Here is a 13,283-nt window from a genome sequence, read left to right on the forward strand (position 1 = left end):
TCCACGTGTGAGCAGTTGGTTGTGCTGAATGCTAAGGCAGTGCTTATTAATTGAGAGGTTCCAGGCATTGAGATCTGGAACTGAGAGAGACTCTGTGGTTAAACCATGGTTAGCCCTGGGTCAAATTAAGCTCTGCTTAACTTCTAAAAGTATGGACCCATTCCTGTGCCAATTGCTATTAGTCCATGTTGCCCAGTCAAGAAGAACAACATAGCCACCAGCACACCAAAATGGCAATAGCTTTATACCCCACAACAGGGAAAAATATTTGAAAGGCTTTGTGTTTAGACATGAGTATTGCTGTCAGGAGTTATGTCTGGAAGCATCTTATAGCGCATGCCTAAAAACTATTCTTGTATTTTATTTGCTACTTATTTTAATTACTTTTATCAGATTTATAATCGGTGTGACCTCTGCAGTTACTTTTAAATCAGAAATGTGGCAAGCCACATTTTTGTGTGCTGAAACCAAAGCATATGTTTTTCTCACCATGTATTTATTGTACAGAGGATGACCTGGCTTGGGTCGAGGAGGTAAAGCTGGATCGTTGTTTTTAATAACATCACTCTTGGTCCTCTTGACTCCCAGCCCAAACATGCTGGTTTTTTTATGGAGAGTCATATCGGAGGATGAGCGAGAAAAGCCGTCTGTTTGTGATGAGGCCTTGGTTGACTTTGGTGGTGGTGGCCTTCCCGGGGCACCCTTAGGTGGAGGAGGTCGAGCTGGCATGACTTTCCCTTCACCAGGCCTGGACATTATGTAGAAAGCATGGTAACAGAAAGCATAGTTCATTTAGATGTGTAGAAAAAATATTGTAGGACGTGATTGTGTGAAACTCCTAGAAAACCAAACGCTATTGGGAGGGACTGGATAATCAACGCAGCCTCCTCAGTAGCCTCTTGTCTTAAACAGAGAATTCAATTCCTGCTGACCAGTTTTTGATTACAGACAACCAGCTGTTGAAGTAAGGCAAGCCATCGTTAAAGAGCTTTGTTGAAACCTGCGGAGGGCTTTGGATGTACCATGAGCAAAGGGCTGGATGCGCCTGATCTCGGAAGCTAAGCAGGGTCAGCCGTGGTCAGTACTTGGATGGGAGACTGCCTGGGAATCAGGCTTCCTGCACTGAGCAGGGGGTTGGACTCGATGGTCTTGTAGGCTCCTTCCAACCCTATGATTCTATGATTCTATGATTCTATGTCTGAGCTGTCTTGGGTGAAGGCTTGCTGAGCCAGATAGACAGAATATTAGGAGACTTATGCTGGCTGGGGAATGCTGGGAGCTGTCGGACCTTTTTCTGTCTAAACATACATAAGATTGCACCCTTAGAGTTAGAAAGAATGTTTATCTTTGGCCATCCTACCAGTATACTATATAGCTTATTACCTTTGTTATTATTTTTGGAACTATGTTCTTTTAAGGTCAGTGTTCTTTAAAATAGAAATACCATTACCCACTAGGGTTGGACCCTGGGGCCACAGTCCAGCCCCTCCCCCAAATGGCCACCCAGAAAGTGGCATGTGATGAGGGCATTAGGGTAGCAGAAGCAAAGTCCGTTTTAGTCCTGTAGTCATGATAATGCTGTGATTTAAGTGAGCTTAAAATGCAAAACTGCACATGCTCAGAATATATTTTTTATCAGGTTTGGCAAACATTTTAACATAAAAGGAATGTACAAGCAATTGTAAGGGCTGGAATGGCGGTGGGAGGAAGAGATACACAAAGGCATCTAAAGGGGCCCCCATAAGGTCCAGGGTCTAAAATCACCACTGATTGCCCATTATAAAAAGAAACTTATTTTTAAAAGGGTAGCCAAATTGTACACACACACACACACAAATAGTGTGCACAGGATCAAACTTATCATCAGGTATGGTGAGGCAACCCACCTCAAGCAACAGATTAAAATCAGGGTGCAAAACTAAATGCTTTGGGTCATCTCTGTAGATGCAGGCATACATGTCTTCACTAACTCAAAAGGTTCTAGTTTTGAAATTCTTTTTCCAACACACTCTAGATTATTTGGGTCCGTACTTCCCTAATCTGTTGCAACCTCCCCCAGCATGGTGCCCTCCAGATATGTTGGGCCTATATCCCCCATCATACCCAGTCAGTTTGGTCAATGGCCATGCTGGCTGGAGATGATGGGAGTTGTAGTCCAACAATATCTGGAGGGTAAGAGGCTGGGGAAGGCTGCTGTAACTTCATTAGCAATTAATGATGCAAGAGTGAAAAGATAGATGGAGAGCATCCTGTTCCTCTTAAAGGTTTGTTGTGGTACATACTTGTGAGAAGGCACCACAGGAAAGACAAAGTCCATGTCTTTCTTCTCTCATACCTATTCCTTGCTTGCCTTTACCTAATCCTTTCTTGTGCTTGTACTTCTTTGCAAGCATAACTTTCCACTAGATATCTGACTGAGCTTTCTGGAGAGGCTGAACACAGGAATCTTCTTGGTCTTCTGGTCCTTCAACATATACAGACTCTGGGTGGTCTAGGCCAAGGGTGATGAATCTCAGGCCCAAGGGCCACATCTGGCCCACATGGGGCCTCCAAGGTTCCCCAGATGGCCACGCCCCATCCTTGGCCCCACCCCCTTTCCTTTTGCTCAAAAGTTTAAAATTTGAATTAAACAGAATTTTTTTCCCATGAATGCAATTACCGATTAAATAGTTTCATGTTTATTAAACAGCTTTTAAAGACAACATTATGTTTAAATGGAAAGGGAAATGGACAGAATTTATACTTATTAGGGTCTTAGCAAACAAAAAACGAACAGATTAACCCACTGGAGGCTGGTGGCTCCGATTTCAGTGGAGCTGTAAATCCATTCTAGGTTTCAGTCAGAAACAGCCAGAACTCTACAGGAGCTATCTAACATTCTGAACCTATTTTGGTGCTAGGGTTCAGCACCTTGGATGGCTCCTTTAGAGTTCTGGCTGGCTCTGACTGAAACCCAGAATGGATTTACAGCTCCACTGAAATTGGAGCCACCAGCCTCCACTGGGTTAAACATGTAGTACAACTAAACACACACACTATATAATTAGCAACAATGAAGCATTTCCTTTGAGATTAAATGAATCTTGCTGAAACAACGCTCTAGAGCTTACTCCTATTATCATCACACTTGTAACTTAAGATTTCAGAACTGAAAGAGGGCTCTGTCTTCTTGCTAAGTTTGACTGTATTGACCCAGGTCCATGATCAGTTCAAGCTGTCTAATACAGTATAGCTGTATCAGAACAGTAGCAATACACTTTCTAATTCACTGTCCACTTGCTTAGAATAGCTGTCCCAACAGCCTGTTACATAGAGCAAAACTTTACAAAACCTTCCTTAAGGCCCAATTCATACATTACATTAGCACTATATTAGCTACCTGAAAATGGAATCACATGAACGCTGTCCTGCAGGGAAAGCTCTCTGAGTGAAGCAGCTCTCCACATGGTTGTGGCAATTTCAACCATGGCAGCACAATCCTCCAGAAAAAGAGGGATTGCGCTGGCATGGTTAAAAGATTTTAACCGGATATTGTGTAAGCGGACACGCCGACATGACTCTTGTCACCCTTGCACCCTTAGCTATCTTGCTCATCTGGACCTGTGATAGCTGGAGATATTTATGCAGAGATATTATCCATTAATACTCCCCCCGCCCCGCTTTTCCTCATATTCTGAAAGAGAAAGAAAGCCATTGTCCCAAATCCATGGATTTTAGAGACGTAAAGAGGATTCCTTCCATCCAAGAAGACCTTTCTGCTTGTAAAAGCAACACCCCCCATTCCTCTTCTCCATTACCCCTTCTTTTCAACAGAGCTTCCTATGGCTTCAAAAGACAGCAGATATATTAGCATGAACTTCCGGGTTTTTTTCTAATTGGTCCATACGCCAATTATTCTGTTTTTCCTAATATTCCACCCCATTCCAAACTCCAAAACCCCTTGGCTCTGGAGCTCCCTGTTGCTCTTTTCAGCCTCTCCATCCACTTTATTCCAAAACCCCTGCATTTGCCTCTAACCGCCTCTCCAAAACTTTCTCACAGTTCAAAACGGTCTGTTTCTCCCCCAAATTATCCCAGGCTGAAAATTCTTTTTCCCCTTCTCCATAATCAGCTACACACACATACACCCCTTGCTAGGAATTAAAACTGTTCCACACTTCCATCACCCATCTTTGAACACACACATATACACAATTTTCTGTGCATCCAGCTTTACTACTAATTTTAAATGGTTATTGTCTTTTAACCCTCTCTGTTAATGTATGATTCTAATTCCCTTGACGTACCTATGGTTCTAATTCCCCTGATTTGTGATTTTTAACTCATTTTAAATTCTTCTTTAATAAAACAAATAATTGTTTTCAAGGACCTTGGTGTGATCTCTGACTCTCTCAAGTTTCAGGGGGACCAGATTTTCCTAAGCCCCCAGAGCTCAATGCCAAAAGATTCCTCATGTATGTGTTTCATGTAAATGTGTGTAATATGCACGTCCATGTAAATTAAAGCATACTTCTTAAGAAGAGAATGACTACTGTGTGAAAAAACAAGTTTAAATACACCGTAATTTATGATCAATCAGTGACCATGAGCAGTGGTGTGACTAACATCAAAATGTACAAATAACTAGCCTTAATGACATCGTGGCAGCAGAATTAGTACCACACTAAGATGTCTTACAATCCCTTCCCCACACTGTTGTTGGTCACGTTGATTTTTACTCACCTTGGGGGCATGATAGGTTCATTCTTGATTGACTGTTTCAAACTGGAATGGTCAGACTCCTATTAGGATATATAATGCTGTATTTACTATTTGGATGAGACATTTTAAATGTTCAGTATTTATTTATTTATTTATTTATTTATTTCTATACCACCCAATAGCTGAAGCTCTCTGGGCAGTTCACAAAAATTAAAACCAAACAAGACACAATAAAACAATTTAAAATATATAGAACATTAAAACTACAATATAACAATACAACCACCATAAAACCTAGCAGCAGTGCAGGAGTTTAAAATACAAATTTTTAAAACAGCAAAGCTAAAAGTTTAGAAAGCTAAAATGCTAAAATGCCTGGGAAAATAAAAAGGTCTTCACCTGGCGCTGAAAGAAATACAATGTAGGTGCCAGGCGAACCTCACTAGGGAGCTCATTCCAGAGCCGGGGTGCCACAGCAGAAAAAGCCCTCCTCCTAATAGCCACCCGCCGCACTTCCTTTGGCAGGGGCTCAAGGAGGAGGGCAGCTGAGGATGCTCTTAAGGTCCGGGCAGGCATGTATGGGAGGAGGCGATCCTTCAGGTAACCTGGCCCCAAGCTGTTAAGGGCTTTGAATATTAACACCAGCACTTTGAATCGGGCCCAGAAATGGACTGGCAGCCAGTGCAGCTGGAAAAGTACTGGCGTAATATGAGCTCGCAGGCCAGTCCCTGTTAACAATCTTGCTGCCCTATTTTGGACCTGCTGAAGTTTCCGGACCGTTTTCAAAGGCAGCCCCACATATAACACATTGCAGTAATCCAGACGAGAAGTTATCAGAGCATGGATAACTGTAGCTAGGCTATCTCTGCCCAGATAAGGGCGTAGTTGGTATACCAGCCTAAGCTGATAAAAAGTGCTCCGTGCCACTGAGTTCACCTGTGCCTCAAGTGACAGTTCAGGATCCAAGAGCACCCCCAAACTATGAACGTGATCCTTTAGGGGGAGTGCAACCCCCTCTAGAACAGGTTGAATATCACCTAGCCAGGGAGACGAACCACCCACTAACAGTACCTCCGTCTTGTCTGGATTGAGTTTCAGTTTATTGGCCCTCATCCAGTCCATTACCGTGTCCAGGCCCTGATTCAGAACAGCCACTGCCTCACCTGGTTTTGATGAGAAAGAGAGGTAGAGCTGGGTGTCATCCGCATATTGATGGCACCTCAGCCCACACCTCCGGATAACCTCCCCCAGCGGTTTCATGTAGATGTTAAACAGCATAGGGGATAAAATGTGGAACCCCATGGCACAATTGCCATGGCACAGAGCAATAATCCCCCAGCACCACCTTCTGGAATCGAAAGCCCGATTGAAATGGATCTAGATAATCCGTTTCATTCAACAGTGCCTGGAGCTGTCCTACAACCACCCGCTCAAGCGCCTTGCCCAGGAAGGGGATGTTGGCCACTGACCTATAATTATTAACATCCTCTGGGTCCAGGTTAGGCTTTTCCAGGAGTGGTCTAATTACCGCCTCTTTTAAAGCAGCAGGCACCACTCCCTCTCTCAAGGAGGAATTTACAACCTCCTGGACCCAGCCAGACATCCCCTCCTTGTTTGATTTAATAAGTCATGAAGGGCAAGGGTCAAGCACACAAGTGGTCGATCGGACTTGGCCAAGCACCTTGTCCACATCCTCAGGCCTCAGTAACTGAAACTCATCCAATAACACTGCACCAGATGGTGCTCTGAACGCCTCTACCAATGGAACTGCATTAATCGTGGTGTCCAATTCATGACGAATCTGAGCGACTTTATCTTCAAAGTGCCATGCAAACTCGTCACAGCGTGCCACCGAGAGTTCCACCGTCTCTCTTCCTGGCCCAGAATGTAATAGGCCGTGAACCACTCGGAAAATCTCCGCTGGACAACATTGAGAAGATGCAATGCTGGTGGAAAAGAACTGTCTCTTTGCCACCCTCACCGCCACAGAGTAGGCTTGATAGTGGGCTCTTACCTGTGCTCGGTCAGACTCAGCATGAGTTTTCCTCCACCTGCGTTCTAGCCGTCTCCCCTCTTGCTTCATTGCCCTCAGCTCAGGTGTATACCAAGGAGCTGGACAGGCTCTGCTCAGAGGGTGCTTGGGCGCGATCGTGTCAACTGCTCAACTCATCTCTGCATTCCACAGAGTGAGCTGGGCTTCGACAGGAGCACCAGCCATACCTGCAGAAAAATCCCCAGAGCCCTCTGGAATCCATCAGAATCCATTAATCTCCGGGGGTGGACCATTTTAATAGGTCCCCCACCCTTGCAGAGGGGAAAGGCTGCCAGGAGTCTAAACCTCAGCGGGAAGTGATCTGACCATGACAAAGGGACAGATGTTAATTCCTCCACTTTCAGATCACCATCCTCCTGCCCAGTCGAGAAAACCAAATCAAGCGTGTGTCCTTTTATATGCGTTGGGCCGATGACATGTTAGGACAGCCCCATGGTTGTCATGGCGGCCATAAAGTCCTGAGCCGCCCTGGATACAGTGGCCTCGGCATGGAAGTTGAGATCCCCCAGGACCATCATCCTAAGGATCCTCAACACCAAGTCCGAGACCACCTCCGTCAGCTCAGGCAGGGAGTCTGATGCGCAGCGGGGTGAGCGGTACACCAACAGAATCCCTAATCTGTCCCGGGTACCCAACACAAGGTACAAACACTCCAGATCTGCACTCGAATGAGCAGATTATGATTATTATGATTACTTCAAAGGAAAACTGCAGTTAAGAAGATACCTTCATGGATCACTGCCTTGTTGTGGCGAAGGGGCTTGCGTAACTCAGGGAAGCTATAAGCTATGCCGTGCAGGGCCACCCAAGACGGACAGGTCATGGCAGAGAGTTCTGACAAAATGGGGTCCACTGGAGAAGGAAATGGCAACCCACTCCAGGATTCTTGCCAAGAAAACCCCATGGAACGTATCACAAGGCTAAAAGATATGACACCGGAAGATGAGCCCCTCAGGTCGGAAGGTGTCCAATATACTACTGGGGAAGAGCAGAGGGTATTTCCAAGTAGCACCAGAAAGAGTGAAGCGGCTGGGCCAAAGCCGAAAGGACACTCAGCTGTGGATGTGTCTGGTGGTGAAAAGAAAATCCGATGCTGTAAAGAACAATATTATTTAGGAACCTGGAATGTCAGATCAATGAATCAAGGTAAGCTGGAGGTGGTCAAACATGAGATGGCAAGACTGAACATCGACATCTTGGGAATCAGTGAACTAAAATGGACAGGCATGGCCGAATTTAATTCAGGTGACCATTGTATCTACTACTGTGGGCAAGAATCCCTTAGAAGAAATGGAGTAGCACTCATAGTCAACAAAAGGGTGGGAAAAGCAGTACTGGGGTACAATCTTAAAAATGATAGAATGATCTCAGTATGAATCCAAGGCAAACCATTCAACATCACAGTAATTCAAGTCTATGCCCCAACCACTGATGCCGAAGAAGCTGAGGTTGATCGGTTCTATGAAGACCTACAACACCTTCTAGAACTAACACCAAACAAAGATGTCCTCTTCATCATAGGGGATTGGAATGCTAAAGTAGGAAGTCAAGAAATCACCGGGATAACAGGGAGGCATGGCCTTGGTGTACAAAATGAAGCAGGACAAAAGCTAATAGAGTTTTTCCAAGAGAACACGCTGATCATAGCAAACACTCTTTTTCAACAGCACAAGAGACGACTCTACACATGGACATCACCAGATGGTCAATATCGAAATCAGATTGATTATGTCCTTTGCAGCCAAAGATGGAGAAGCTCTATACAGTCAGTAAAAACAAGACCTGGAGCTGACTGTGGCTCAGATCACGAGCTTCTTGTTGCAAAATTTTGGCTTAAATTGAAGAACGTAGGGAAAACCACTAAACCATTCAGGTATGACCTAAATCCTATCCCTTATGAATATACAGTGGAGGTGAGGAAAAGATTTCAGGGATTAGACCTGATAGACAGAGTGCCTGAGGAACTATGGACGGAGGTCCGTAACATTGTTCAGGAGGCAGCAACGAAATCCATCCCAAAGAAAAAGAAATGCAAGAAAGCAAAGTGGCTGTCTGATGAGGCTTTATCAGTAGCTGAGGAAAGAAGGGAAGCGAAAAGCAAGGGAGAAAGGGGAAGATATATCCAACTGAATGCAGAGTTCCAGAGAACAGCAAGGAGAGACAAGAAGGCCTTCTTAAATGAACAATGCAAAGAAATCGAGGAAAACAACAGAATGGGAAAGACTAGAGATCTCTTCAAGAAAATTGGAGATCTCAAGGGAACGTTTTGTGCCAAGACGGGCATGATAAAGGACAAAGAAGGCAGGGACCTAACAGAAGCAGATGAGATTAAGAAGAGGTGGAGAGAATACACAGAAGAACTATACAGGAAAGATCTGAATGTCCCTGATAGCCATGATAGTGCGGTCACTGAACTTGAGCCGGACATCCTAGAGAGTGAAGTCAAGTGGGCCTTAGGAAGCATTAGTAACAACAAAGCTAGCGGAGATGACAGTCTGCCAGCTGAGCTATTTAAAATCCTAAAAGATGATGCTGTTAAAGTGCTGCATTCAATATGCCAACAAATTTGGAACACTCAACAATGGCCGCAAGACTGGAAAAGGTCAGTTTACATTCCAATTCCAAAGAAGGGCAACGCCAAAGAGTGTTCAAACTACCGCACAATTGCGCTCATTTCACATGCCAGCAAGGTGATGCTCAAAATCCTACAAGCTAGGCTTCAGCAGTATGCGAACCGAGAACTACCGGAAGTACAAGCTGGGTTCCGAAGAGGCAGAGGAACTAGAGATCAAATCGCCAACATTCGCTGCATCATGGAGAAAGCAAGAGAATTCCAGAAAAACGTCTATTTCTGCTTCATTGACTAGGCTAAAGCCTTTGATTGTGTGGATCACAACAAACTGTGGCAAATTCTTAAAGTGATGGGAGTACCAGACCACCTTACCTGTCTCCTGAGAAACCTGTACGAGGGTCAAGAAGCAACAGTCAGAACCAGACATGGAACAACCGAGTGGTTCAAAATTGGGAAAGGAGTACGACAAGGTTGCATATTGTCACCCTGCTTATTTAACTTATATGCAGAGTACATCATGAGAAACGCCGGGTTGGATGAATCAGAGGTCGGAATTAAGATTGCCGGGAGAATTATCAACAACCTCCGATATGCAGACGATACCACCCTAATGGCAGAAAGCGAAGAGGATCTCAAGAGCCTCTTGTTGAGGGTGAAAGAGGAGAGTGCAAAAGCTGGTTTGAAACTCAACATTAAAAAAACGAAGATCATGGCATCTGGTCCCATCACTTCCTGGCATATAGAAGGGGAAGAAATGGAAGCAGTGACAGATTTTACTTTCTTGGGCTCCAAGATCACCGCAGACGGTGACTGTAGCCATGAAATTAAAAGACGCTTGCTCCTTGGGAGGAAAGCTATGGCAAACCTAGACAGCATAGTAAGAAGCAGAGACATCACCTTGCCGACAAAGGTCCGTCTAATCAAAGTTATGGTTTTCCCAGTAGTAATGTATGGCTGTGAGAGCTGGACTATAAGGAAGGCTGAGCGCCGAAGAATTGATGCTTTCGAACTGTGGTGCTGGAGAAGACTCTTACGAGTCCCCTGGACTGCAAGGAGGCCAAATCAGTCAATCCTAAAGGAAATCAAGCCTGAGTGCTCATTGGAAGGACAGATACTGAAGCTGAAGCTCAAATATTTTGGCCACCTAATGCGAAGAGAAAACTCTCTGGAAAAGACCCTGATGCTGGGAAAGACTGAAGGCAAAAGGAGAAGGGGACGGCAGAGGATGAGATAGCTAGATAGCATCACCGATGCAATGAATATGAACTTGAGCACGCTCCGGGAGAGAGCGCAGGACAGGAAGGCCTGGCGTGCTATGGTCCATGGGGTCACAAAGAGTCGGACACGACTGAACGACTGAACAACAACAACCATTACAGATAATATTCCTTCCCATTACTTTTTTCTTTTCAGGGTAATTAGAGATTTATCCTTCCTCCATTAGTGAATCTGTACATACAGATATACTGCACGTAGTGGGTTGTATCCAATGTTAGTCTAACCTAAGCCTTTCATTTCAGTGGGTCTACTCTAAGCAAAGCTAACATTACATACAACCCAAATGTCTACAGCATTTTAAATTTGTGAAGTGCTTTCCAGTGTTGTTTGTCCTTACAAAAAACGCTGGGAAAAAACAGAACTTCTCTTTCATACATAGGGAACTGACACTGAGAGACAGCGAGTTGCAAAAGGACAGTGGCTGTGCTGCACAGGTAGAACCTGAATGAAGACTCCAAAGCGCGGGACAAACTTTCTGTCTACTGGACAGCACTGGAATTCGACATGGATGCAATGAGTTTGATTATACCTGTATCTATAGATATATACGGAAAACAGATAGACTAACAACAGAGTACTTTCAGAATATATTTAGAGCTAAACATTTCAGCTTCCGCCCTCATCAGTAGCTGAGGTGTTTAATGGACACCAAGAGTGGCAGTCTGGAATGCTGGGAGACGAACATTCCTAAAGAGAAAAAAACAGAGCTATGACTGGTATAATGCTTGCAAATTGTCCTCCAGTTTAAGGCCATATGGGTTCTGAGTCTGTAGATCCAGAAATTTTCCATTTTGTTAAGCATGTCAATGCCCTTTGTTTGTTCAACTGTGAATCTGACAGACTATGTGCAGGTGAGTTAAAATGTCTTGCATCGGGTGGCTCTTGTTTTTTTGGTAAAAATTGCAGATTTGTGGTTATGAAATCTTGCTCTCAGCTCCATTGTACTTTCCCCTATGTATTGCATATGGCATCCTTTTTTTAACATTCAATTAAATAAATCACATTAGTGGAAGTGCACACTACCAACTGTCTAATGCAATATGTTTTGTTAGTAACTGCGCTCCTAAAAGAAGTGGTTTCTTGGACGTAACTGCAGGTAATGCAATGTGCTGATTAAATTGGTATGATTCTGGGTTGCATATATCTCTATAGATATAGAGTTAAATGTATATTATGTTATAATTTTATTCTTCAAGAGATATAGGGTTGAATCCAGGTTTGCCCCTCCATGAATGGAAGGGTTCCTCCTGTTGGGAAGGAACCAGAATACAGCAGAGGCTTCCCACTGGAGGAAGAGTGGCAATTTCCTCCAATTCCCCCTTCAGCCCCCAGTGCCATGCTGTTCCAGAGAGTTCCCCAAACCTCCGGAACAGCATGTGAGGTGGTGCTGGAGGCTGCAGGGGAAAGGGGGAATTCATTAGCACCAGCAAAACTCCACTGAGTGCAAGTATGGAATCAATTCATAAAAAATGACATAGTTCTGACATTTCTGCATTCAAAATATGTTTTTTCTATATAAATATTAAATGAAAATGCAGACTCTCAGTAATCCCTTAAGAGCTCTCCTTGAATTGGTTTTACTGTAGTTGGAAGTGTTTTTAACGTTATGTTTTTAATATTGTATTTAAATGTATTTAATATTTATTGTGAACCTCTGAGAGATTTTATTATATTCAGTGGTATACAAGTGTCACAGATACATACATACATACATACATACATAAATGACACATTTTCCTATGGCATCAAAAGAATGATTCAGATTGCTGAATCCCATGAATTTATATGGTGATGAAATTTACCAAGCACAGTAGCTTCAAAGCCTTCATTGACTTCAGTAATGTTTGTCTAAAGAAATGAAGGGAGGTTATATAGCAGCAGTGCTTGGTAAACTGCTCTTAAGATCTTTTTAAAAACCACTTGAGAAGACAGAATGCAACATTCTGTGCTCTTTTATAAAGATCTAGAAAACCTTTTCCATTTCTTGGCCTATTTTACACTCACACTGCTCTCGCTACTGTTTTATTTAAGGTTTCTGATATTTTCTGTGTGTAGAATTCTGTAATTTTTCACCATTGAGCATTTTAATGAATTGCTTCACTACATTTTCATTACTTTCTTCCATAAAGCTTTTCCAAAGGAATTATCTTCTCAGTTAAAACAGCATAATTTGATAAAGATTAAGGCCTCACGTTACTAGCAGTTTGAATAATATGTGGCAACAATTTGGGTATAAAATATTGCTACTCCTTGGAAGAATTCATATATTTAACTTGTTTACTGAAGTCCTGGAGCCTCAAGACGCTACATGTCAGAATTAAAACTACTGCCAAAATTCTTCTCTACTAAAGAAATAACTAACACAGTCCCATCTCAGTCGCATACAGGAAAGGTGGAAGAAAGAGAGAAAAAAGACAGAGGATTTTCTTTTCTAGAGAGAGATGGAAATTAATTCATATACTAAATCATGTTAGAGATGAAAACTCTTTGTAGAGTTCTGGAAATTACTGAAGGATGCAATGACTGCAGCTACTGAAGTATAGAAACAAGAACCTACAAATGACGGAACTGTGCTTTTCCAGAGCAGAGAACAACCTTACGTTTCAAAGTACAGTGCTTCCCATAGTTATAGCTACATCGTCCCTTTTTTTTGAACTGAAAAACAGAGCCAGCTCCAGC

The 13,283-nt window shown here is 43.3% G+C and overlaps 1 protein-coding gene across 5 annotated transcripts in view; it reads right to left on the reverse strand.

The window, feature by feature from the left end:
• SH3D19 (SH3 domain containing 19) overlaps positions 1–13,283 on the reverse strand; it is a 115,658-nt gene that overhangs the window by 18,787 nt on the left and 83,588 nt on the right. For all 5 annotated transcript variants that reach the window (XM_084856251.1, XM_084856248.1, XM_084856250.1 and 2 more), the window contains 2 exons: positions 4,723–4,781; positions 490–748 (listed from right to left, as the gene is read on the reverse strand). In XM_084856251.1, the coding sequence (XP_084712377.1) occupies positions 490–748; positions 4,723–4,781 (318 nt within the window). The remainder of the gene's footprint in view (positions 1–489; positions 749–4,722; positions 4,782–13,283) is intronic.

Source organism: Heloderma suspectum, chromosome 5 (genome assembly GCF_057233095.1).
Source record: "Heloderma suspectum isolate Gila_16-S chromosome 5, 16-S_ref, whole genome shotgun sequence".
NCBI classification, from domain to species: Eukaryota; Metazoa; Chordata; class Lepidosauria; order Squamata; family Helodermatidae; genus Heloderma; species Heloderma suspectum.